Source organism: Oncorhynchus gorbuscha, linkage group LG14, assembly GCF_021184085.1.
Source record: "Oncorhynchus gorbuscha isolate QuinsamMale2020 ecotype Even-year linkage group LG14, OgorEven_v1.0, whole genome shotgun sequence".
NCBI classification, from domain to species: domain Eukaryota; kingdom Metazoa; phylum Chordata; class Actinopteri; order Salmoniformes; family Salmonidae; genus Oncorhynchus; species Oncorhynchus gorbuscha.
The window spans coordinates 13,768,389-13,794,413 of record NC_060186.1 but is presented as its reverse complement, the minus strand read 5'-3'; the positions used below and the strand labels follow the sequence as shown (position 1 = coordinate 13,794,413).

General features: G+C 43.9%; 3 protein-coding genes across 11 annotated transcripts in view; 2 read left to right on the top strand and 1 right to left on the bottom strand.

The window, feature by feature from the left end:
• LOC123994482 overlaps positions 1 to 1,991 on the top strand; it is a 99,537-nt gene extending 97,546 nt beyond the window's left edge. For 4 of the 6 annotated variants that reach the window (XM_046297117.1, XM_046297115.1, XM_046297114.1 and 1 more), the window contains one exon: positions 1,725 to 1,991. In XM_046297117.1, the coding sequence (XP_046153073.1) occupies positions 1,725 to 1,976 (252 nt within the window). In that variant the 3' untranslated portion in view covers positions 1,977 to 1,991. The remainder of the gene's footprint in view (positions 1 to 1,724) is intronic. The other 2 variants (XM_046297116.1, XM_046297118.1) reach the window with 2 other exon arrangements.
• A 658-nt stretch (positions 1,992 to 2,649) lies between these two features.
• Positions 2,650 to 25,632, top strand: LOC123994484 (KICSTOR complex protein ITFG2-like). Of its 4 annotated transcripts, none has more exons than XM_046297121.1 (11): positions 2,650 to 2,850; positions 12,558 to 12,653; positions 12,836 to 12,877; positions 12,994 to 13,171; positions 13,291 to 13,430; positions 14,287 to 14,441; positions 14,590 to 14,738; positions 15,889 to 15,980; positions 16,073 to 16,190; positions 21,205 to 21,378; positions 25,466 to 25,632. In XM_046297121.1, the coding sequence occupies exons 1-11, from the start codon at positions 2,779 to 2,781 to the stop codon at positions 25,543 to 25,545; spliced, it is 1,296 nt and encodes a 431-aa protein (XP_046153077.1). In that variant the 5' UTR covers positions 2,650 to 2,778; the 3' UTR covers positions 25,546 to 25,632. The 4 variants fall into 4 exon arrangements, with proteins under 4 accessions (XP_046153077.1, XP_046153079.1, XP_046153076.1 ...); XM_046297123.1 differs by lacking the exon at positions 2,650 to 2,850 and adding an exon at positions 11,717 to 11,918; XM_046297120.1 differs by lacking the exon at positions 2,650 to 2,850 and adding an exon at positions 11,717 to 12,054.
• LOC123994485 (achaete-scute homolog 1a-like) lies at positions 5,894 to 7,689 on the bottom strand. Its single transcript, XM_046297125.1, has 2 exons — positions 6,922 to 7,689; positions 5,894 to 6,769 (listed from the first exon to the last, which is right to left on the bottom strand). The coding sequence occupies exon 1, from the start codon at positions 7,519 to 7,521 to the stop codon at positions 6,937 to 6,939; it is 585 nt and encodes a 194-aa protein (XP_046153081.1). The 5' UTR covers positions 7,522 to 7,689; the 3' UTR covers positions 5,894 to 6,769; positions 6,922 to 6,936.
• Positions 25,633 to 26,025: the final 393 nt, after the last annotated feature.

The following is a 26,025-nucleotide window of genomic DNA, read 5'->3' as shown; positions in this document are numbered from 1 at the left end:
AAAAGAACGTGTTATGGTTGGGGAAAATCCAATACAGTACATTACTGAGTACCACTTCATATTTCCAAGCATAGTGGTGGCTGCATTGGGTTTTGGGTATTCTTGTAATCATTAAGGACTGGGGAGTTTTTCAGAAAAAAAAAACAGAATGGAGCTAAGCACAGGCAAAATCCTAGAGGAACACCTGTTTCAGTCTGCTTTCCATCAGACACTGGGAGACTAATTCACCTTTCAGCAGGACAACAACCTAAATCAGGGTTTCCCCAACTCCGTCCTGGGGCCCGTCCTGGGTGCACTTTTAGTTTTTTGCCCGAGCACTACACAGCTGATTCAAATAATCAAAGCTTGATAACGAGTTGGTCATTTGAATCAGTTGTGTAGTGCTCGGGCAAAAAACTAAACTTGCACCCAGCGGGGGCCCCAGATCCAAGTTTGGGAAACCCTGACCTAAAACACAAGGCCAAATCTACAATCAAATCTCTTGCATACCAAGACAACATTGAATTTTCCTGAGTGGCAGAGTTACAGTTTCGACTTAAATCTGCTTGAAAATCTATGTCAAGACCTGAAAATAGTTGTCTAGTAATGATCAACAACCAATTTGTCAGAGCGTGAAGAATTTTTTAAAAGGATAATGGGTAAATGTTGCACACTCCAAGTATGGAAAGCTCTTAGAGACATACCCAGAAACACTCACAGCTGTAATCACTGCCAAAGGTGATTCGAACATGTATTGACGTGACAGAATATTTTGTGTCGATGTCAATTAAATCCATTTTAATCCCACTTTCTGGAGGCACTGTATATTCATGTGGTAATAATATTCAATATAATTCAGGTAGTTTGCTTACTCTCTAACTGTAAAGCCCATCTTTACCATGTATAGTTGAACATTTACCATAATCACTCTCATGAAGGTATTTTCATGCTTACATCACAAGATCTCTTCCAACCTGCGGCACCTCTCCCTCTTTCATGGCCCCGGGAGGGTAATTACAGTGAAATAAAGACTTGGTAAACACTTTGAAGGGCATTTCAAATGAAAGCTTAGTAAAACTAGCTTTTTCCAGAAGGACCAAGTGCATCTATAGAAAGAGAGAGAGAGAGGCTCCTTTTCGCTTTCATGGATTGCGGGGCCTTAATCTCATTAAAGTGCCCAGCGGTGTACCTCCCGCGCCACTCTGCCCCTCCCTCCCTTTAATCAGCCCTGAGACACACTACCACTCATCTCAGATGGACCAGGGTTATAGGATGGCCATTCACAAGAGGCAAGGCAGCCCGTCGCATTCAAATGGGGAGGGCAGGCCGACGGGGCTGCTGAAAGGCACATAGGGAACATGAAAGCATGTGGCCAAGGGTGTGGAAACTGAGCCTGGTCTAGGTGGAGGAAGGCTTTGTAATTATAGAGCTGGTGGTAGGGATAGGGTTGTTAACTGGGCTGCAGGAGCTGGAGGGTAGAAGTGGGCTGATTGCCAGAGGATTATACCCCCTCCCCCCAATTATTACCTAGAATGCATTTAACTGTGCAAACAGGTGCACTCATACAAGACTAGAAACAGGCCGATGTAACATGAGACGCTAGGAGAGGCACACACTGACCGACACACACGTACACAAGACACACACACACCTCTGCCCTGTCTAAACCAAGTCCACACCATTGCATATTGAAAAGGCCTCTCTTTTTTTACACCTGTATTGACATGATGGTTATCCCTCTACAGCAGCTGTTCATGTTCCTGCTGGAGGGGCAGTCAGGGGGCGCTGTGGCCCAGCAGGGCTGTATCAGCGCAGAGCAGCTCCTGGTGGAGCTAAAGGCCGGGGGCATCCGACCAGAACAAGAGGAAGCCATCAAACAGGAGCTCCGACACATCAGCTCCCTGGACCTGCTGGACTTCCTGGCGTACCTGCCCCTCTTCGTCCTAATCCACAACTCGGTCATCGCCAACCCACTGGATGACTCCAGCAACCTGTGATGTCATCGGCTACACAGGCTTGACCCCTATCTGTCATTAGCTACCACACACTGTGGCAACAGGGTTCCAGGGTTCTCTTTCTAAAACGATAGCCAATGCACTTAAAGCTGTTTTTGAGATGTGTTTTTTTTCGGGGGGGTGGGGGGCACATTTCATGTAACAAGGTCGACATTCTGAGACATTTCTTCAAAGGGGCTTTGGAGACACCCTTTGGAATATGCATTGATAAATAGCCTACTGAAGGTGGACGTCTAAGCTTGAGAATGGTGCTGTCTATGGTACTGAAATATGCAGGGCTTTTCAGTTGCGGTTCATGCATCGGTAATGCACTGAATAGGAACATAACACGTTTAGACTCCAGTTAGACAAGAGATACACAATTGTTGCTCATGGGGGACCAAATCCTAAAATGCAAGATGCAGGTGCAACTTCAAACTTTTGCACAAATTAAGCATTGATTTAATGCATGATTTATGCCAAACCTTTGTGTGGGTTTTTAAGATAGGGGGGGTGAATATAATGGCTCTCCACCGCTTTAGTAACTGAGTAATGTGACATTATGAAAATAAAATAAATGAAGCATGACCTAACCTAAATCTCCTATGTGTTTTCAATCATCTCCCTCAGCTTTAAGTGAGAGGGTCCGGCAAGAAATTACAAATTAGATATGGCAGTTCTTTATTTAATTTCCCTCAGGCTTGACAGAGTCGGGGAGGAAAGCGTTAACGCACTCTGACAGGCGGTCACGGAATTGTTCAGACCATTCATTGCTGTTTTCGGGTAGCTGTGTCATAGAAATTCTATGATGCCTAATAAGGGCACCAAAGGGAGCTATACATATTGCCTGTCGTTTCTGTGTCTTGTGCCCTTCTTGGTAAGCTCTATTTTTATCTCATCTTTATTGTACCCCTTTCCTGCAGTCAAATGATCAGACCGCCCTCTAGTGCAATCATGGGTGGAATCTTTTTTCAGAATGAATCAAAACAATCTTTTTTTTTTACAAAGAAAACTGTGTTTCTATGTCAAATGGTTTCGTGTTTCAGTCTTCTGTGATGTAGAGGAAGTATAATGTTTGGATGCAAACTCAAAAATGTAATACATTTTCAGTTGCCTAATTATAATTTAAGGCCATAACCGTGTGTGAGGTATATACTTTTGTTTCAAAGTACAGTAGATTTGTTTGACTACCAAGAAAGACTTTGACCCTGACGTAGCCCACTGTAGTAAAAGGCTAACAGGGAGTTCCATTGAGAGCAAGGTCTATTTACCAAGCGAGCCCAGCATATACATCATTGACTAAATACAATATAATACAAATAGGCCTATACACAATTACAAACACATTCAAGAAAACAATCCCATTCCTCAGCAAAGAGGTCCACAATCAACAATTTGACCTCCCCAAAAGACACCACACCACATCCGTAACTCTGTAGATCGTTCCATACATGGGGTGCAAACAAACTGAAAGCAGAGATGGGATTTCCAGAGTAAGCCATCCCTGAGACCGGGTATGTATGGTACAGTGACTCGTATGTCTAAAGGTTATTAATGATGTCCGTGAGGCAGTGATGTGTACTGAACCTGTCACCAGTAATAAAATGAGGTGCTGTGTTGAACTGCATTTAAAGGTGTTCATGAAATGGCTGCTGCATTCATATAGATGATGTCGCCATAGTCTAGGAACTGTAGGAACTGTAGGAACTGTAGGAACTGTAGGAATGTCAATAAAGTGATCTGCGTGCTACTATTAAGCGAGAGGCAGGACTTGTTTCTACAGAAGAAGCCCATTTTATTCTCAGCTTCCTCACTAAATCATCTATATGTTTTTTAAAAGACAGCCCATCGTCTATCCAGATGCCCAGATATTTGCATGCAGGGACACAATCGATGTTCACACAATCTAAAGTACATGTGCTCTAGAAAACATATACTTTAATACTAGTTTGAGGTCAATAAAGGTTTTCTGTAAATCAATGAAGGCAGATTAATGATCAGATAGAGCCTTGTCAACAGAGAGGGGTAGCAGGATACACAGCAGTATGCCCACAAGTGAAGGTTACACATTTGTACAGACAAACCAATATTGTTTATATACTGTAGTTAGTCAAATGTACAGGACCCAAAATCGAACACTGCGGGACACCTTTCGTAATATCAAGGAAACCTGACTTAACACCATCAGAAAATACACATTGTGTCCTGTCTATAAAGAACTTGGTCTCAGCAATACATTTAAAATCAGTATTTGTCCACCTAGAGAGTTAGATAATGGTGGATTATACACAATGCCCAGGCTTTATGTAGTTCTAGGCTCCACCCAAATAAAATGTAGGCCTTGTAGCCAAGCTTTCGAATATATTCTTATGTGGCTACATTTTTACCAGATAAATCATTAATGAAATATCAGCTATGCTGTTTATCTTGGTGTCAAGGAATTGTATATTGTATTGTGGTAACAGCAATAACTGCTGAGCAATAACCCTTTCAGCTAGAGATAGTGGTGAACAATACCTGGCACTCTTAGACGATATTCCCTCTGGCAGCTTGCACGCAACAAATGGTTAAACTGTTTTTTTCTTCGCAAGGGCATTTGTTGAGTGCTAGTCGCGCGCTGCTGTAGGAAAGGCACACGCCGTCAGCCAATTCAATGCGCGGTCTCCTCTCCACCACTAGACAACCGCATTCACTCATTAAACCAGGCACGCGCCTCGAAGCAAACGCGTCCTACCTGTCAAACTCGATGCTTCTTGGCCTCAGGGAATAGATAGGTACCTGAACTAGACATATTGTCATCTAAAATATTTAATCGGTCTCTGTTTCATTGATTAAATCTTACAAACCAAGGCAAACAAGCCTACCAACTGCCAACTTTTGTAATGAATATAACCAAACAACTACAAATGATGTCCTTCCCTTTGATTATGCTTAATGTCAGTTTCAATATATAGCCTACAGTGAAGCAGAATGTTATGTGCGCTCTTTGCAAAACTGTTTGAATGTCTATTTCTTTACCCTGTAGGCACCTGCAACTTACCACAGGTGAGATCATTTACACGTAGGCTAAACGAGAATAACTTTTCAAGCTTTACGTGTTTTATTGTCATTACATTTAACTTTATTTTCAGAGCTTTTAAACCCTAAAGTTCTATATGATTCAGAATCGTAATGTTTATGGTTTGTCAACGAAATAAGTCGGTTTCAATTACAAATAGGATTGCTTGTTTTACAGAATTGCACAATATATTAGAGGTTCCAAAAACATAGTCAGCTGATAGAATTCACTGTTATTTATACAGTTTCGTTTACGAAAGTTGTTTTTAGAGTTTATTGTAAGTGATTTCACTGAGAGGATGGCATAGACGGATTAACGGAGCCATTGTCACAACTGTGACTTTTTCAAGTGCTATTTTTGGGTGCTACATATTAGCTACATACATTTGTCTCTCTCTGATATGCACGCGCTTGCGCGCTGCAGCATTGAGCTGGTGCACAACAGAATTGACATGCAGCATCAACACTCCAAAATTCATGACACGTCTCAGCTCGCCTAACGCCAGGCGAGATGTATTATCACCCCGTTAAGTGGCCTCGGGCTATAAACAGGGCTCTTGGATTCTTGAGGAATCGAATTGACTATTGTTGTATTACTCTATTTGTATGTTAATACCTTATATTACAGAATGTACCGTTTTTTTACGCATATGGAGACACGCGTAAAATGTGTAATGTGGCACGAATTCGTTGGTGGAAGTGTGCATAAAATAGCTTATATTTCTCATTTGAAAATGTAGCAGAAATATATTTCATCCCCCATTGTCCTATATCCTTTCTCCCATTCCATCTCCAGTCAAACACACTGTAACTAAAAGTGAATGTAAAATACAAACGTAAAAAGTCTGAGGTACAAAAGGAAATACTAGAAAATGTTTTATTATGAGACTAGAGTGTAGAAAATATGGTTATAGGCTTTTCTCTTTTCCACCAACATGATATAAGTAAAGGCAGTGTGGAGCTGGCAGTTTAGCAATAGACAATGAATCGCCATTGTGCTCTGTTTGGACAATAGCTGCATAGCCTTTGATCATCGTGAACTCCATGTACAATAACATGTATTTCCTATTAAATAAGACACATTGGTGCTAAAAATAAAACGTCGGAGTGTCAAACCCCTTCTTGAAACCTCATGAATCAATGACCATACACAGAATAGCCAGCTGCAGAGCATCATACAAGTCTAAAATAGGCAAGAGGTAAGAGCAACTTATCAATATAAATATATACAAAAGAAAACATTACAAAACAATCTCTTTTACATACAAAAATATCTTGATATATTTCAAAAACATGTTTGATATAGAATTTCATATAATAATATCCGCACATTGGAAGCATTTTAGAACTAAATGTCACATGAGTTGACAAAGAAGGGTTGATGTTCTTTGATTGGATTAAGCGTAGTTTGAGAACAACATTTTACATCATGTTTTGTGTGCTGATGTAAAATCACTTTTGAAATGTTGTTTTCGTGGGCGAATGTGCTGGAAGGTTGGATTCCCACGCTGTCAGACATGGAGAGCCCGTATTCTTTTGAGTCCTTTGGCGCTTGGCTCAACACTGGCCTGCATGTCCGCAGTTTCTCCGGTTGCAAGGCCGAACCTTTAGGTGGACTGGTTCGTGGACGACCGGAGCAGAACGCCAGCTCAGTGCGTCTTGTTCTAGAAGGCGCGAGCTCCTCTGTGATCCTCCCGAGCACATGCTGAGGGTTTACATCATTCAATTGATCCATATTCCTATAATAACGAACAAGAAAAGTAGGCAAGACATTAGTTCAGTTATTTTCAGTTGATCTTGAAAACGTAATAATGCAAATATTCATTATAACAAATCATAATACAGTACTTGTAGAATATGAATGATAGGCCTATTATAAAAACATTCGTACCATATAAGCTGATGCTCAGAACCAGTTGGTGAAGTCCAGGAGTTCCTGCTCCTCGGGACTGAGAGGGTCGTAGGACCCCTCATCGGACGAGTAGGAGGACACTGGAGAGCCTGCCAAGGAGTTCATCTCGTTGGGGTAGTTGTTGGGCGACAGGACTCCGGACTGAAACGCCGCGCTCACGGCGTCGTGCTCATCCAAAAGTTGCTGCAGTGCGCGAATGTACTCCACCGCGGACCGTAACGTTTCCACTTTGCTCATCTTCTTGTTGGCCGCGCCATTGGGGACGTGTTCCCGGAGAGTGGCGAAGCCGTTGTTGACAAGTTTCACTCTGTTGCGCTCCCTCTCGTTCCGCCGCGCCACGGTGTGCGGCTGCTGCTGCGGCAGGCTGTACCCAAAGCCGGCAAAATTCAGCCTCCTCTTGCATCTTAGCAGCTCTGGCGAGGATGAGCGCTGCCTCTTCACCTTGGATGCTGACTTGCCGCTCCCTTGGCTGCTGGTAGGGCTAAGCTGGATACTCTGCGCTGCGGCAGCAAAGAAGCAGGAGGGCGGAATGAACTGCTGCTGGCTCACATTTATTTCCATCTTGGCTGTGATGTCCATTGGCACGTATTGAAATATAAAAATAAGAGTTGCAGAGAATCTCAGAGTTCTTCTTTGGATAGATCGGTAGCAGTGCGTCCTGCTCGTGGCGTTCACGTGTGGCTTAATGCTCACTTTAGCCTTGTTTAATGGGCGGTCTTGTGGGCTTCTGCCTCGCACACTCCTCAGTCTGAACTGAGTCCCGAGAAAGGCTAGTAACAGGGCTTATACACTGGCAACCCCACGCGCTGGACCTGACCACGCCTCCTCCTCGTGCTAGTTGTATTCACCTTGGTTCCTGTGCTGTTGCAAAGCGTACGCCGGACGCGTGCCACTTGAACCACTGAACAAACAGTCACCAGATCACAACTGGTTGCAGCATGCAGACTTGTTCCAGATGTTTTGAGAAGTAATAGAATGTTACTTTTCATTCAACTCTGCTTTGCAAATCTACCACCGGATTGCATGATTACGCATGATGCTCCTCATAGAAAATATATAAAAATAGAGCGTCTTTGGTTCAGAAATGCACCTTATTTGCTAGATATATTGAATTGTTTCATGGCGAATGAGAGACTGAGGGTCTTGTTCATAAAATTTGGCCACAGTTTGATATAATTTAAAATAAGATCTAGATCGAAAGACAAATGAGGTGTAATTTAATTGTATGTGTAAAATGAGTAAAACGTGTCCCTTTATGGGTGAATCAAACAACTTCTGATTTTTTTTAAATATATAATTTTTTAAATAGCTTATACAAGCGAACCTATTAGGCTCTACTAGCTTTTTACGCATGTAGATCACCAATTTCCCAAGTGGACCGAAAAGTAGTGCTGAAAGGCAGCTCTCAAACTCTGACGGACCTTAAAGGCGCTTATAAAAGATTTAAGATTTAGTTGTTTGCATTGTCTTTGCAGTCCATAAAGTATGGGCAGTATACTATAAGGTATACCTTATAGACCCCATTGACTGTAAGTTGTTTGGAACACTGTCGGGTTGACAGGCACAAGCAGACCCCACAGTCTTGGATGACCCACAGTTTATTGTTAACACTTTTACAACCGCATTTGAATGCTTCGTCTTTCAAAGAATGGAGCTTTGTCCAGCAGAGGCGAATTTCCCACTTTCATTAGGCTAGAGCTAATCATCAACATCGGAGAGGCGAAACGGAAGGGTAAATCTGAGAAGAACCATAAGAAGGACGCATTCGAGGATGTTTTGTGTATGATTTGATACACCCTATTTTGTTACAGTAACGACTCGACACAGTGTATTTCGACAGTTTTGTTTTATTTTAAAGGGCAGCATAATAGAACATGTCTTTCACTGAGAACAAAACCAACCGACTCCACTCATGGGGATGTGTGTGTGTGTGTGTGTGTGTGTGTGTGTGTGTGTGTGTGTGTGTGTGTGTGTGTGTGTGTGTGTGTGTGTGTGTGTGTGTGTGTGTGTGTGTGTGTGTGTGTGTGTGTGTGTGTGTGTGTGTGTGTGTGTGTGTGTGTGTGTGTGTGTGTGTGTGTGTGTGTGTGAGGGGAGGGGGTAAATTGTGAAATTTTTCTGTGTTGGCTGTGCCATTCAAAATCAAGCCTGCATTGAAGAACCCAGCCCCCACCAACTTTTCTTTTCTTTTTCCTCCCTTTTTTGCACAGCAAGAGAGTTTAGAAAAGAAGCGTGGGTTCTATTCAGATTCCCCTAGCCCCCTCGCCATCGTCGGCTTTCTGAAACCTATCTAGCATGCCCTGTCAGTGCGGTTCCAGAGTCCAATTAGCGCTTTGTAAAGACTTGTTTCTACTGCAGATCTTCCAGAGGCAGGCAGAGCGCTCCCTCTATTCGAGGGTTCCAGTCATAGCCGAGTGTAATAATTAATATGACATCTGGGCACCCGAGTCTCCATTGAAACACCTCTGTCTTTCTGCTTTTGGAGTTCACTGAGACATCATAAAACAAAACCCATAAGGGTCCATTTGTCCTGGGAAATAATCCCTATGTGATATGCGGGATTAATTTTCAATTTGTTAGCTGTTAAACTAAATTGTGGTGTTAATTTTTTTAAATAATGTGGTCGTTTGGGGGTCGCCCATGGCACTGACTCTTTGTATAATTTCTGCAGGTGTATTACACAAGATCAGTCTTATAATAACGTGAAAAGCCGCCACTGAATGCATTCTGAAAGATACAAACACAGTGATCACGGTTATCAAAATTCTGATTTAACTTAACCAACAATTTCAATAAATGAATAGGTCTAAATAAAAAAGTTAGAATGGCATCGCCTATATTCAGCTGCATTAACTATTCAATTGTGCTAAAAAACTAGAGTTTTTAGATGAAAGACCATATCTGAAATAAGACATTTGAAGTGCACCGTGTTGTCTAGCTAGCGTAAATGACAGTATAGTGGACTTTTATTTTCAATGTTTGGGACGTTTAAAATTAGGCTACTTTAAAACATCTATCTGATGCTTTTGTTTTACTTATTAAGTAAAAGAAAAGTGCTGTGCTATGCATTTGATTAATTAATGAGACCTGTCAGGAACATCTGGAGTGAATGGTAATGAACCATGCCATCCATCACAAGGTATCTGAGTAATCTGAATCAACTTCTCTCAGCAGTTAGCCTATTGAAGAGATGCTGAACTGAATATTTATCTGAAATTCCCTACAGTCGATGTGGACAGTCATCCAGTCCTGTCTGTTGCCAGTGATGTGCAGCTGTTTAATTGGTCATGACTACCTGCACACGCACACACACACACACACACACACACACACACACACACACACACACACACACACACACACACACACACACACACACACACACACACACACACACACACGCACACACACGCACACACACACACACACACACACACACACACACACACACACACACACACACACACACACACACACACACACACACACACACACACACACACACAGAAAGAGAGATCACCAGTGGTGGAAAAAGTACCCAACTGTCATGCTTGAGTAAAAGTAAAGCTACCGTAATTAGAAAATGACTAAAGTGAAAGTCACCCAGTAAAATTCTACTTGAGCAAAAATATTTGGTTTAAAATATACTTATGTATCAAAAGTAAAAGTATAAATAATTTCCAATTCTTTATATTAAGCAAGCCAGATGGCACCATTTTCTTATTTTTTCTTATTTATAGAAAGCCACAGGCACACTTCAACCTTCAGACATAATTTACAAACAAAGCATGTGTGTTTAGTGAGTCCGCCAGATCTGAGGCAGTAGGGATGAACAAGGATGTTTTGTTGATAAGTGTGTGAATTTGACTATTTTCCTGTCCTGCTAAGTTTTCAAAATGTAAGTACTTTTGGGTGTCAAGGAAGATGTATGGAGTAAAAAGTACACTATTTTCTTAAGGAATGTAGTGAAATAAAAGTACAAGTGGTCAAACATATAAATAGTAAAATAAAGTACAGATACCCCAAAAAACTACTTAAGTAGTACTTTAACGTATTTTTACTTAAGTACTTTACACCACTGGAGATCACTGAAAACAGCGGCTCAGCTGCAGTAACTATCCACAGGCTGTTATGTGCACTGAAATTATTCTGCACTTCTGAGAATATACCAACAAATGTAGGCCTTTCAAACATGTAGGCCTAATATCTAGGCAAATCAACGGTGGCTTGGGTTACTCACTCAAAGGGTCATATGGGTCAGAAGGGCCTTGGGTCCCTAGACAGTATGCATGAGGTGAAATAGTTGTAAAATATTTTGTATTGTACTGCAGCACCCTCTAGAGGATTGACAGTGCATCACCCAAATGCGTTTCAAGTCTATGTTAACTTGATGGCATTTGTACTGAGTTTTTAAAAATGGTTTTATTCAATGCCCACAGCAGTCTACCACGTTATTATTTTAGCTCACTGACATTATAATTTATCATTTACAATCATAGAATATTCTGGAATTACTAGGCTACATGTGAATGTGACATTAAGCTATATTATGAACAATTGAATAATCAGCTAGGTGGGATTCATTATTTGTACATAAACACAAATGCAGGGATTATGTTACAATATAATATATTTTTGTTGGCTGTTTAATTTGGTCTTTATTTATCAATAACTAACGATATCTGTATGATTACAATAGATGTCGCCACGTGACCATACAAATCGCAAATTACAAAACGCGTGAAGCTTGTCTGGAGTATGCTTCCGTACTGTTTTTTTTATCACGTGTGCTTTGTTTAAGGAAGAGCGTACAAACCCTCGCGTTTTATAAATTCACTACAGCTTTCTGGAATTTTTAGTGGTTGCTAATAATTATCACGCCAAGTTTAAAAGCAGAAACAACGCTAAAATATACGCTTTAAAACAGCAACCTACTTGATGTTTCTCTAACTTACTTTTGGATGGTGCAAATTGCAGCTGTCAGTGTCCAGCTCAGCTATAAAACTGTTATCTGGTGATATGCGGTCCTTGAGCTATGTTCAGCGTGTTAGTTTTGATTTCCCCGGAACCCTTTTCCCTCATGCAATTTGTCTTGGTGATGCGGACAATGACTCGGTAAAGTATCAGCAGCTAGACAATTATTCAGGGATCTTTCCTTGTGTCCATGTTTTCGGACATTGGCAATCCTTGAAAAAAAATGTGTGTAGTCTCAATGCTCACGGCGTTAGTGTATCCGCCTCTTAGGGCCAGTTATACATATTGTAGGCCTACCAATGACACGTATCAACTCGTTTTTTTGCCAGTTATTTCCCCCACCTACGTGGCAACATAAATCAATTTTCAGAAGTCATAGACTGCTCTGCCCACTCTCCACTTGCTCATTCATTGTCCAGCTGTGCCTTTCTAGTCCCTGTACTGTAAATAGCAACTCCTGCTTTAGAGGGTCTCTGACTCATTCCCTCCAGTCACGATAAGAGGGTCAAGAGTGAAATGGTAGATGCCATAACAGTACTCCTATCACGTTCCTTGACCTTCAGCATATTTAAGACAACATGTCTTATATCTACGGAAACCTTGACACCAGAACCTTGACATGAGCTGTTATTATTTTTGAACAGCTGAATGAACTTATTGTGGGTGACACCAGTGGAAAGCTGCATGTGTACAAGAACGATGACGCCAAGCCTTGGATCACTAGAACATGTGTGGGCATGGTAAGTGGCTGCTTAGAGGGCATTTGATCACTTCTCTGAGTTCAAATGTCAGCACATTTCAGTACAACTGTAGTGGCATGAAAGAGGAAATTTGAACACTGCTGTCTGCACATCTTATTTATATTGTTATTTTAGCAGATTTAGACATATTTAATGAATAATCTTTTTGGTTTATTTTTTAGCTCACCTGTGTTGGTGTTGGAGACATTTGCAACAAAGGAAGGGTGGGTGTGCAGAAACTGCATAGTCCTCCAGTCAGATGAGGAATATTTGTGGTTTTCCCCCTTGCATCCAGTGTGTGCTATCACCTAACTATTCACTGCCTTAACTTATCCATCAGAACTTTGTAGTTGCTGTGGGTGCAGAGGGATGGTTTCACCTGTTTGACCTGTCTGCAGTGGCAGGAGCCAAGTCAGATTCATCCAGCCAGCAGGAGGTGCTGTTCTCTGACGACCAGAAACCCTGCTTCTCTCAGCACATTCCTGCCAACACCAAAGTCATCCTTATTAGTGACATAGGTAACCACTCTGTTCTGCACCCATTTCGCCCTAGATGTAGGCACCCTCAATGCGAGTGACCGCTTCTGGTTTTGACTGCTTTATTCTCAACTGTGTATGTGTGTGTACACGCTTTGCAGATGGGGATGGGCGCAGTGAGCTTGTAGTGGGATACACAGACCGTGTGGTGAGAGCGTTCCGCTGGGAGGAGCCCAACGATTCTTCAGACCTCAGCTCTGGACAGCTGGTTCTGCTGAAGAAGTGGCTTCTGGAGGGACAGGCAGGTCTATACACAAACATGGAATATGTCAATCAAAGACTGAAAACTCCTATCCTACGAAGCAATCTACTCAGGGTTTTCTAAAGCTTACTAGCTTCAGCTAGATTTACGTTCCAGCTCAAGCTCGGTCCATTCTACGACGGTGGAAGTTGCTCGTCCGACCTGCCGCTAACTAGCAGGCTTGTAACTGCTCATGTCGCACATGGCTAGTCGAACTCTTCATTGAGACAATGCTGAAACATTCGTCCATGAATTAATTAGTGCCACATTTTTATTTGTTCTGAAATATTGAAATGAAGGAAAAGTTATTTTGAAAATTCAGCAGGCTATGGTGTGATAAAGGATTTTAGAAGTGCCATCTTTATTTTCTAACTTATCGTTAAGGCTGTCTTTGGTGTGCTTCTCAATGCACGAGCACCTTTCTTCCCACTCCTACTGATATTTGTTATTAATGAAGTCACACAAAAGTGTTACATTGCGTGATGTTTAAAATGCATTCTATCATTACTAAATGTGTAATGTGATATATTTTAACATGACTATTTTGTCACACACAAAAAACATTGGATTAATAAAATATTGAATAAGTCGTCTTCCTCAAATGGAGGGGATGATGCCGTCTTTGCAAGAGGGAGTGAATCTGATTTAAATGGTCCTCAACTCGCAGTCATTTAATTCAGGGTACGTGGAGTTAGCCTGCCCCGGAGCAGGTTAGTTCTTATGGATTTGTTGTATGACCGGTTATCCCGAGTTGAACTCTGGCCCAACATATAAACCCCACATAACACTGGGTGACTTCACATCCTGTAAAGTGTACACTCTACTATTTCTAATCCATTATTTCCTCCTGTGACAGGTGGACAGCCTGTCAGTAAACCCAGACCTAGAGGGTCTTCCTGAACTGATGGTGTCCCAGCCTGGTTGTGGCTTTGCCATCCTGCTGTGCACATGGACACAACAGGGCTCCTCTGAGGCGGGGCCTGGGGAGGAGGCTCCACCCACTCCTGGCAGGTACATACCACTGGACATGCAGAGCACCTAATACATATGCAGTATTAATACATGTAGTAGACATATAACAGTGCTTTGGCTGTCTAATTATAGATAAGCTGTCCCAGGTCATGTTGGTATCGTTCTGTGTTTGTAATGTCTGTCACAGCGAGGGTCCCTCCAGAGACGTCATTCTGCATCTGACCACTGGTCGGATCCACAACAAGAACGTTTCCACTCATCTCATCGGGAGCATAAGCAGAGGCTCCAAAGGCGACTCCTCTAAATGCGGCCTGTTTGCCCTCTGTACTCTAGATGGTAAGTGTCTTAATTGAGTTGTTCAGAAGAGCAATGCTGCGTAATTCGCTAATCGCATCACTGACCACTCTAAACTTTTGTACGCAGTCAGTCTCATAACAGAATTCTAATGAGGATGTGTTCAGATAGGACGTGTTAACATCACGGCAGTCAATTATCTTCTAAAATAATGAGCGAAATCATAACTGCAGTGGGCTCGGCAACAACAAAAAATCAGATCCAGGGTTTATATGACGTGGTTGTGAAGATACCTGACTGACCTGTTTATCTCAACAGACATGACCCTGTACGTCCAGCAGGTTTCTATAAGGAGGACATCTCTGACAGGCAGTATATCTGCCTAGCCTGCTCCGTTGCCCCCTTAAGGGGAAAAGGAAGACCTTTCTTACTCTCTCACCAATTACAATGTCTAACAAGGTCACTCAGAACTAGGAAAGGCATGTAGAACAGAGGAAGGTGATGTGGGTGAATGTTACCAGAGGAGACTGGTTGTGGTTGAGCAGGCTGAGGGCTCTGTGAGCTCCTGGAGAGACTATCAATATTTAAAGAAAAGGGGAACCAATAGGATTATCTTACTAGAGAGTCTGGGCCAGTCACAGAGGGCTTGACATGCCTGTGTACCCTAATTAGGATCAACATTTGAACAATTCTGCTGAGGGAATAGTGAAATGTAACCAGATCATATTACAGCCATTTTATTTAAAACAATAAAGGTGACGCATGAAGATAATGTTGCAGTTTAATATGAAGATGATTTTTCCAAGTATTTGGATATCGATTCAAAGCTTGTTGGTGTTTTCAGGAGAGATTGAGGGACAGAAATGATTGTGAATTAAGGTTACCTTCAACATTGTCATCTAAATGTCTCCATCCCTGAGCCCGAAGCAAGGAAATAGGGCAAAATTGGTGTCCAGCACTCGGACTGCTGCTGTAACCACAGAAATAATTCATTCCATTTAATGTTTTCCTTAACCTTGTGAGAACCAGTGATATGCAGGTCTTGAGTTGTTTAAGTTCTCTGTATTTTTTTCTCGGACTGTCGTATTATATGCAGTTTAAACAATACCCTTGATACCATTAACAATATTAAGCATAAAATGTTGGTCATTTTAGTATGTGATTAACGTGATTGTGTGTTTTTGTGTTCCAGGCACCCTGAAACTGATGGACAGTTCAGAGCAGTTGAAATGGTCAGTGCAGGTGGATCACCAGCTCTTTTCTCTGCAGAAGCTGGACGTCACAGTGAGTTTACAAAAACAATCTACGTTTTTTTTATTTGTGACCGTTTGTGCCTGTGCGGTTTTTGACATTGTGACTGTGCCTCTTGTCTCCAGGGCGACGGCAGAGAGGAGGTGGTGGCGTGTGCCTGGGATGGTCAGACCTATATCATCGACCACAACCGCATGGTGGTGCGGTTCCAGTTTGACGAGAACGTCAATGCTTTCTGTGCAGGTGAGACTCTAGTCATATCCCTCACCTATGTATGCCTGATTTACGTGATGACTAAGGAAATTATATAGACCCGTACTCCTTCAAGCATTCAACCTCCAGCTGCGTACCCCCTCTAGCACTAGGGTCAGCTGTGTACCCCCTCTACCACCAGGGTCAGCTGCGTACCCCCTCTAGCACCAGGGTCAGCTGCGTACCCCCTCTAGCACCAGGGTCAGCTGCGTACCCCCTCTAGCACCAGGGTCAGCTGCGTACCCCTCTAGCACCAGGGTCAGCTGCGTACCCCCTCTAGCACCAGGGTCAGCTGCGTACCCCCTCTAGCACCAGGGTCAGCTGCGTACCCCTCTAGCCCCTCTAGCACCAGGGTCAGCTGCGTACCCCCTCTAGCACCAGGGTCAGCTGCGTACCCCTCTAGCACCAGGGTCAGCTGCGTACCCCTCTAGCACCAGGGTCAGCTGCGTACCCTAGCACCAGGGTCTAGCACCAGGGTCAGCTGCGCACCTAGCACCAGGGTCAGCTGCGTAGCACCAGGGTCAGCTGCGTACCCCCTCTAGCACCAGGGTCAGCTGCGTACCCCTCTAGCACCAGGGTCAGCTGCGTACCCCTCTAGCACCAGGGTCAGCTGCGTACCCCCTCTAGCACCAGGGTCAGCTGCGTACCCCCTCTAGCACCAGGGTCAGCTGCGTACCCCCTCTAGCACCAGGGTCAGCTGCGTACCCCCTCTAGCACCAGGGTCAGCGCACACTCAAATGTTTTTTGTTGTTGCCATCATTGTAAGTCTGCCACGCACACACTATACGATACATTTACATTTACATAACATAAGAATGAGTGTGAGTTTTTGTCACAACCCGGCTTGTGGGACGCGACAAAGAGCTCTTATAGGACCAGGGCACAAATAATAATAATATAATAATAATCAATAATTTGGCTCTTTATTCATCAAAAATTGTCAATAACTCACCACAGGTTCATGAGAAGGGTGTGCTTGAAAGGATGCACATAACTCTGCAATGTTGGGTTGTATTGGTGTGGTGGTTCATTTCTGTATCATCAAATGAGGAGAGACAAACTTATCACACAAGTCAGAGTTCTACTTAAACTGAATCCTTATTAGTGAGAGCTTTGCAATAGCGATGGCTGGTTGGCGAATCACGCTAAGATGATTAGTTGAGAGCCCAGAGACGAAAGGTCTTTTATAGCCAAGATACACCACTTTCAACCTACATGACGAACAACAGATGTATAGAATGGGTCACAAGGTTAAGATCTGTATGAAATATACCTATAATACATAGCAGACAGTATCTGCTGGTCAACAGTTTTCATTGTATAGACCAGTGTCTGGCCCTCAGACGCCAAACTGGACCATCTCTCCCTGGTACGGTACAGAGCAGAAACATTAATTCATGCTCTGGAATGCTCTTTAGGTTTTATCACACAAAAGACATCGTAAATCTCCCGTCAGTGTTTTCTCCCAGAGGCCCATCCTCAGTAGAACACACACACACAATAGTTAACAGAATACTCTATTGTGTTGCATAAAACAACTATTTGATACAATTTGATACATTAAAAGTATTATAACATAATCTTGCAATTTTTCCACCTTATTGGAGAGAGTCTGTGCCTGTGCCTGTTTAGATTTCATGCTAGTGAGGACTGAGAATCCACTCTCACATAGGTACGTGGTTGCAAAGGGCATCAGTGTCTTAACAGCGCGATTTGCCAAGGCAAGAAACTGAGCCCAATCCAGAAATCTGGCAGTGCCTTCAGATTTAAATTCAATTTTCACAGAACCGCTTGTTGCAAATTCTGATGAGGCTCTTGTTCAGATATCGGTAAGTGGACTGATGGCAGGGCATGAAAGGGATAACGAATCCAGTTGTTTGTGTCGTCCGTTTCGGGAAAGTACCTGCGTAGTTGCGCACCCAACTCACTTCGGTGCTTTGCTATAGCACATTTGACATTGTCCGTAAGCTTGAGTTCATTTGCACACACAAAAATCATACAATGACGGAAAGACCTGTGTGTTGTCCTTGTTAATACAGACAGAGAAAAGCTCCAACTTCTTAATCATAGCCTCAATTTTGTCCCGCACATTAAATATAGTTGCAGAGTCCCTGTAATCCAAGATTCAGATCATTCATGTGAGAAACAACATCCCCCAGATAGGCCAGTCGTGTGAGAAACAACATCCCCCAGATAGGCCAGTCGTGTGAGAAACAACATCCCCCAGATAGGCCAGTCGTCCCCAGATAGAGAAACAACATCCCCCAGATAGGCCAGTCGTGTGAGAAACAACATCCCCCAGATAGGCCAGTCGTGTGAGAAACAACATCCCCCAGATAGGCCAGTCGTGTGAGAAACAACATCCCCCAGATAGGCCAGTCGTGTGAGAAACAACATCCCCCAGATAGGCCAGTCGTGTGAGAAACTCATCATCATGCAAGCAGTCAGACAAGTGAAAATGATGGTCAGTAAAGAAAACTTTAAGCTCGTCTCTCAATTCCAAAAAACGTGTCTATTTTTCCCCTTGATAACCAGCACACTTCTGTATATTGTAAAAGCGCTACATGGTCGCTGCCCATATCATTGCATAGTGCAGAAAATACACGAGTTCAGGGGCCTTGCTTTAACAAAGTTAACCATTTTCACTGTGGTGTCCAAAACATCTTTCAAACTGTTAGGCATTCCTTTGGCAGTAAGAGCCTCTCGGTGGATGCTGCCAATGTTTCACAACGCATCAGTGACATGGCAGGAGATGTTTTGAAACAATTACTGCTTCGCATACAAGCCAGTGAATTGTTACAGCTGGATGAGTCAACAGATGTGGCGGGCCTGGCACAGCTCCTGGTATATGTCCGTTATGTGGAGTGGGAGCTACCACTCCACTGTCTCCCTGTCATGCCTTTTGCGCCATCAGTACAGATACCAACACATATTGACCACCAAAGTTCATTTAATGTCACAAAGCTGTCCAGTACTTTAAAAATATTCTCTCCTGTTGTCCTGGTTTCCAGTGGTTTGCAGAAGAGGATGTCTTCCTTAATTGACCTCACATAAACGTAATGACATATACCAGGAGCTGTGCCAGGCCCGCCACGTCTGTTGACTCATCCAGCTGTAACAATTCACTGGCTTGTATGCGAAGCACTAATTGTTTCAAAACATCTCCTGCCATGTCACTGATGTGTTGTTTGATGAAGGCATTTGTCCGTATAGTTTTTTTGTTGGCCTTTTCCCCAGCATTGTCCCATCCATATCCGCAGCAGCAGGAAGAATGAAGTCCTCCACAATAGTATGGGGCTTGCCTGTCCTATCCACTCAGTAGTTCACCATATAAGACACTTCTAGCCCCTTCTTATTAATGGTATCTTTTATACATGTCTTAATACTTGAAACTTGTCTTAATTCTTGCTCAAAAAACTCCTGTGGCTTATTAAAAAAATTGGCATGTTTTGTTTCTAAATATCTGCGCAAGAGGGAAGGTTTCATTGAGTTGTGAGATAGTACTTTTGCACATATAACACACTGTGGCTGAGGAAAGGCACTACTCCCAATATAAGTGAGCCCGAAATCCATGTAGTTCTCATCATATTTGCGCCTCTTCGATGGTCCATCGTCCCTGTCTGTTGTTTGGTGCTTTCCCAGGTACCTACGGACCGTTAGTGGAATTCTCGCGAGAGAATAACGGTTAATGTGATCGGATGTTAATTATTTGACTAGGCTACCTGTATTTGACATTGTGTTGTTATTTTGCTGAATACTAGATGGTTTAATTGTATTTTTGTCAGTGAAACGAGGCTACTCAGACGAGAAAAAAAACTCACCCAAATGTATAGCCCTGTTGGAAAATATAATGGACTGTTTGAAAATGTGAAGAATTTAAATATTTTTAAATACAATGATTATTATTTTTAAATGGGAATCACATTTTAATTTGGCGTACCCCCAACAGCATTGGGTACCCACATTTGGGAATGCCTGATATAGACAGTGTTAATTCAGTATGTTTCCAGCTCATGTCACCATTAGATGGCAGTGTTGGATTTCAGGCTCACATAAACAAGCTTCATTCTCCATCTCAGGCTCTGTCTAACGCTGTTTCTCCAATCTCTGCACGAGCCCCAGTGGCTCTCTGAGAGCAGAGAGAGGTCATATTGTTATCTAAAAAGAGGATTAAAGAAATGGACGAGAATAAAAATGTAATGTTATTTGTCCCATGCTTGGTACATTTACATTTACATTTAAGTCATTTAGCAGACGCTCTTATCCAGAGCGACTTACAAACAACAGGTGTGTAGTAACAACAGGTGTGTAGTAACAGTGAAATGCTAACTTCCGGGCGCTTTCCAACAGCACAGAGTATAATACAAATAATAATAATACCACAAGGAATAAATGTGTAACGATGAACGCATGTTGAAGCTACAGACAGGACTTGATCTTCAAGCACACTGCCTGCATTCTACAGTGCTATCAGAGTTAGTGTGTAAACAACACACGCTCAGGGCTCATCCATGCTTTGTCTCTGTGGTAACTGGAGTGCATTAGCTCAGCCTCTCCACTGTTGGCATTGCTTGCGAGCCAGTGTTCACAGCTGCGTTCACAGCTGCGTTCACAGGTGCGTTCACAGGTGCGTTCACAGGTGCGTTCACAGGTGCGTTCACAGGTGCGTTCACAGTGATGAGCAAATATGTTCTTACTTACTAAAATAAATAAAAATGCATGGGTCATTTGGTGCTTGTTTTTAAGCACTTCATGGTAAGGTCTGTCTGTACCTGTTGTATTCGGCACATGTAACAAATAAAATTTGATTTATTTAATTTGAACAATCTTATTTCTAAGCATCTCCTATTGTCACAATGTATATTTTACTGTAATGACTAGGGCCTGGAGTTTCTCCTGATTAGGACATGTGATTAGGGAAAACTCAGGCCCCTAGTCATGGAATATGTGGAATATGTTCTTCCCTGTGGTTGTCTAACCGGCCTTACATGTTGTTGTTTAACAGGTCAGTACACCTGTAAGGATGGCAAGAACAGCCCCTGTCTGGTATACGTCAGCTTCAACCACAAGATCTATGTGTACTGGAGGGTGGAGCTGGAGCGCATGGAGCCCACCCATCTCCTTAGGGTCCTGGAGGAGAGGCCAGAGTTCAAGGCCCGGCTGGAGCAACTGGGAGTGGGTGAGTTGGAGTTAGACAAGAATATAAACCTAAAAGCTACTCTCATTCAAATCCTATCTAGAATTGTTTTTGTTAGGTCTAACCTCATCCCCAGGCTTATTAGAGAGAGCTGACAGGTGGAAAGTAGGTTGAAATACATCTTGCATGTAATTTAGTTAGACCACTGCACCAGGTAGAAGCTCCTGGTTTTCCCTGTCCACCATGTTGTTTAGTTCCCCATTAACTCTGCTAATGCTACCTGACACACAAACAGTGCATCTCCTGTCCTGTGTTCATGTCCTCTAACTGAGAGTAAGGGAAACAGATTAAATGTGTGTGTCCTCTACTCGTCTACATGTATGTAAAACCTGTCCCTGCCAGCGGACTGTTGTTCTGATGTGTGACTGGAGAATTTATAGAGGCAGAGGCTGGAATCCACGCATTCACTCCTATGGAGCAGAGGGGACCGCTCTCTTCATCTCGCTCGCTCTGCCTCTCTCTTCATCTCGCTCGCTCTGCCTCTCTCTTCATCTCGCTCGCTCTGCCTCTCTCTTCATCTCGCTCGCTCTGCCTCTCTCTTCATGTCGCTCGCTCTGCCTCTCTCTTCATGTCGCTCGCTCTGCCTCTCTCTTCATGTCGCTCGCTCTGCCTCTCTCTTCATGTCGCCGCTCTGCCTCTCTCTTCATGTCGCTCTGCCTCTCTTTCATGTCGCTCGCTCTGCCTCTCTCTTCATCTCGCTCGCTCTGCCTCTCTCTTCATCTCGCTCGCTCTGCCTCTCTCTTCATCTCGCTCGCTCTGCCTCTCTCTTCATGTCGCTCGCTCTGCCTCTCTCTTCATGTCGCTCGCTCTGCCTCTCTCTTCATGTCGCTCGCTCTGCCTCTCTCTTCATCTCGCTCGCTCTGCCTCTCTCTTCATCTCGCTCGCTCTGCCTCTCTTCATTCATCTCTGCCTCTCTTTCATGTCGCTCTCTGCCTCTCTCTTCATGTCGCTCTGCCTCTCTCTTCATGTCGCTCGCTCTGCCTCTCTCTTCATGTCGCTCGCTCTGCCTCTCTCTTCATGTCGCTCGCTCTGCCTCTCTCTTCATCTCGCTCGCTCTGCCTCTCTCTTCATCTCGCTCGCTCTGCCTCTCTCTTCATCTCGCTCGCTCTGCCTCTCTCTTCATCTCGCTCGCTCTGCCTCTCTCTTCATCTTGCTCGCTCTGCCTCTCTCTTCTTCGCTCTCTCTATCCCAGGGGAATTCTCTCTCAGCAGGCTAGCAACACTGTCAAACACTGCCCAGATTCACAAACACATCACACACAATCATAATGGTGTCTTTTTGTAGGCACCAGTCTGCCATGGTTCATGGGCAAAGCCTATGGGTAAAATGAATGGAGTTTTTGGATAAATGCGGTGAAAATAAGGTTGGTGGTAAACACAGGCTTAGGGGATCTTGTTCTATGAGATAATCTTCATCCGCTAATATCACTTTTTGTGAATTCTGAAGCATTTATGTCATCCCAAAAATCACAAAGGGCATAAAAGGCTTCATAATTTATAAAGGTCACGTTAACGGCCTGATATTATCTCCTCGAACAAAACGTATAAGATCTCCTAAGCCCGTGTTAACCTTATTTTCAGCGTTTATCCCAAAACCCCATTCTTTCCCATTCATTTTCCCTATAGAAACGAACCAGAGGTATCTCATTTCAGTTTTTAGGACGACAACCTGCCAAGCTCTATTCAGGCTTCTCTTTCTGCTCCGTGGGCACTATCTCCATCTGTCCCTGGGCTGCCCCACTAATGAATGACATAGACTGCACTACAAAAGACAGTAGCTAGCTTTCTGTCTATGTTTGTGTTGCATATGCACGTACTGTGTGACTGTTCGTTTGTACTATACTCTGCTGCTCTACATGGCCCTCTCTGCAGGAGCCAGTAGCTGCTGTGCTCTCTGAGTGACAGATGGTCCAGCTACCTGACCCAGTGGAGGCTGCTGGGGGGAGGACGGCTCATAATAATGGCCGGAACGGTGCACCTGGAAACCATGTGTTTGATGTATTTGATACCATTCCACTTCTTTTTTTCTTCAATGTTTTTATTGTTGTTTTTGATTATATAGTCTGCAGATAGCCATTTCATATAGGCCTCATTCATATATATTTTTTTTTTATGTACTGACGACAGATTTCCTAACAGCAGCTAAGCCTAGTAGCTTCCTGTTCCTGCAGCGTGTTAATAATTGAACCCCTGGGCGTGTTGGTGCTCCTTCCTGCGATTTCAGAGAACTGTTACCTAACTCCTCATGAGACACATAGTGGTCATGGAGGCTGAGGAGGGGGTAGGGACAGAGAGGGGAGGGGAGGGGGGGGGGATGACAGAGAGAGAGGGGGAAGTAGGGACAGAGAGAGAGGGGGAAGTAGGGACAGAGAGAGAGGGGGAGGTAGGGACAGAGAGAGAGGGGGAGGTAGGGACAGAGGGGGGGGGGGTAGGGACAGAGAGGGGGGGAGGTAGGGACAGAGGGAGAGGGAGGTAGGGACAGGGGGTAGGGAGGAGAGAGGGGGGGACAGAGAGGTAGGGACAGAGAGGGGGGGGACAGAGAGAGAGGGACAGAGAGGGGAGGTAGGGACAGAGGGGGAGGGAGGGACAGGGGGGAGGGGACAGAGGGAGGAGGGAGGGACAGAGAGAGAGAGAGAGGGACAGAGAGAGAGGGAGGGGGACAGAGAGAGAGGGAGGTAGGGACAGGGGGGATGGACAGAGAGAAAGGGGGACAGGGACAGAGGGGCAGAGAGGGGTAGGGATAGAGAGAGAGGGAGGGGGGGGTAGGGACAGAGAGAGAGGGGGGGATAGGGACAGAGAGAGAGGGGGTAGGGACAGAGAGAGCTAGGGGGGAGGGACAGAGAGAAAGGGGGTAGGGACAGAGAGGGGGGGGTAGGGACAGAGAGAGGGGGGTAGGGACAGAGAGAGGGGGGGGTAGGGACAGAGAGGGGGGTAGGGACAGAGAGGGGGGGGTAGGGACAGAGAGAGGGGGGTAGGGACAGAGAGAGGGGGGTAGGGACAGAGAGTGGGAGGGGCTAAACCTAGCTAGTAGTGTGACATCAGCTTATTGCTGATAGATAGCGCTGCCTGTGTGTGTGTGAAGCTGTCGCCTGTCACCAAGTCTGAGTTCCATACAATGGTAGGCATCTTCACTCACACAAATGACAACCAAACACATCCCCCTTCTCTGACTCTGCCGACAGAACTGAGATATTATATATGAGTCATTGCTTAATAACAAGGAAGAAAGTAAAGTAAATGTATCTACAGTGTGTTTTATGTTTATCTAGAAGCTTCTTTTCTCTGGCTTCACAATGTGACAATGCATCATAATTATGGCTGTTGCTGTACAGGTAAAAGCAAGACACCGTGAGGAGAGAGGCATATTTGTCATACCTATGGGGACTTTTATCTCTCTCTGCTTGTGTTTATTTCAGCAGTAAATGAATAATCTGAATGTCTTCTCAGCAGCGTTGCCATGCAGATGGTACAGTTTACTTTGTACCACCACTCTCAGGTGTTTCACTGTGGCAAGCTGAAACATTTATGTTAAGTGACCCTGTGTACCTGTCTGCAGTATGTCATTACTATGTAAATATGGGTTTGAACAGCACTTACAAAGTTGGGCCCTCAACAAGAAAGCTCTGACATGCAGCTACTACATACTGTCTGTCTGCATCTCTTGATTTAACATCCTGCCCTAATGCATTTTCTTTAAGGGGCCAGCTATATGAAGGGTCCATCCGTAATGCATGCCACCCTGCTTCTGCATGATCATGTCACACTTTGGCTGCATTACCTTCCCTAAGCAACCATGGTCATGCATTCTAAACTCCCCAGTTTAAGTGAATGCCGGTAGAAGAGCTCCTCAGAGCAGCAGGGAGCTCCTCCACTGGCTGAGCTGTTATTTATGATTCATCTAAAGCAGTGCTCTCTCATTTGCATTTCAAAACCCACTCTGACTCAACCCCACTAAAGACAGTTTAATACAGAGCAGTCCCAGCTCCCTCAGAGGGACTCGAACCTGCAACCTTTCAATCAGAAGGTGGGTCATATGATAATTGTCTGGCCACCATTTGTGTCTCTGACAGACGCTGAGGACAGGGAGGCCGTGAGAGAGCTGGTGGGAGACACACTCTATGGACACACGCTGAAGAAGCAGGCCGGATGACCTTAACACGACCCTCTCCACTCCTCCAACCCCCGCTCTTTCTCCTCGTTTATGTAAATATTCTGAATAAAGGCAGAATCACACAGACTGTTAGTTGTCTCATGTTTTTGGTAGAATCTTATTATGAAACGTGTCCGGTTTGCCTAGCTCAGCTTGTATCTATTTCATACTGTCTCAGATCTCCCTTCTGGCATAGTTATTGGTATTCCAAGCACCAGATTGGTTTAGAAATAGGGACTGGAAGACACATTGAAATGATATATGCTCTCAATGTGAATAACCTGTATAGGTTCAACCCCCGATATTTATTCCTGGTTTTTGATCTTGTAAGTTATACCAAATGTCAGCCATTTTAGTCCCTTTCTTTCTGTCTTTTTGTTCGTTGATCCTCAAGGATCTGGAGAGGTACGTACTGATGTTGCATAATACCAACAGCGTTATGTAACTTGACCATCAGCAGCAAGACTGTACTCTTGTTTG

Bases quoted from the DNA above. Each gene is read 5' to 3' on its own strand.
- LOC123994485 (XM_046297125.1), bottom strand. From the start codon at position 7,521: ATGGACATCACAGCCAAGATGGAAATAAATGTGAGCCAGCAGCAGTTC.
- LOC123994484 (XM_046297120.1), top strand. From the start codon at position 11,959: ATGCGGTCCTTGAGCTATGTTCAGCGTGTTAGTTTTGATTTCCCCGGA. The intron at 12,055-12,557 runs GTAAAGTATCAG...ATTTTTGAACAG, and splicing joins GTGATGCGGACAATGACTCG to CTGAATGAACTTATTGTGGG. The intron at 16,191-21,204 runs GTGAGACTCTAG...GTTGTTTAACAG, and splicing joins CGTCAATGCTTTCTGTGCAG to GTCAGTACACCTGTAAGGAT.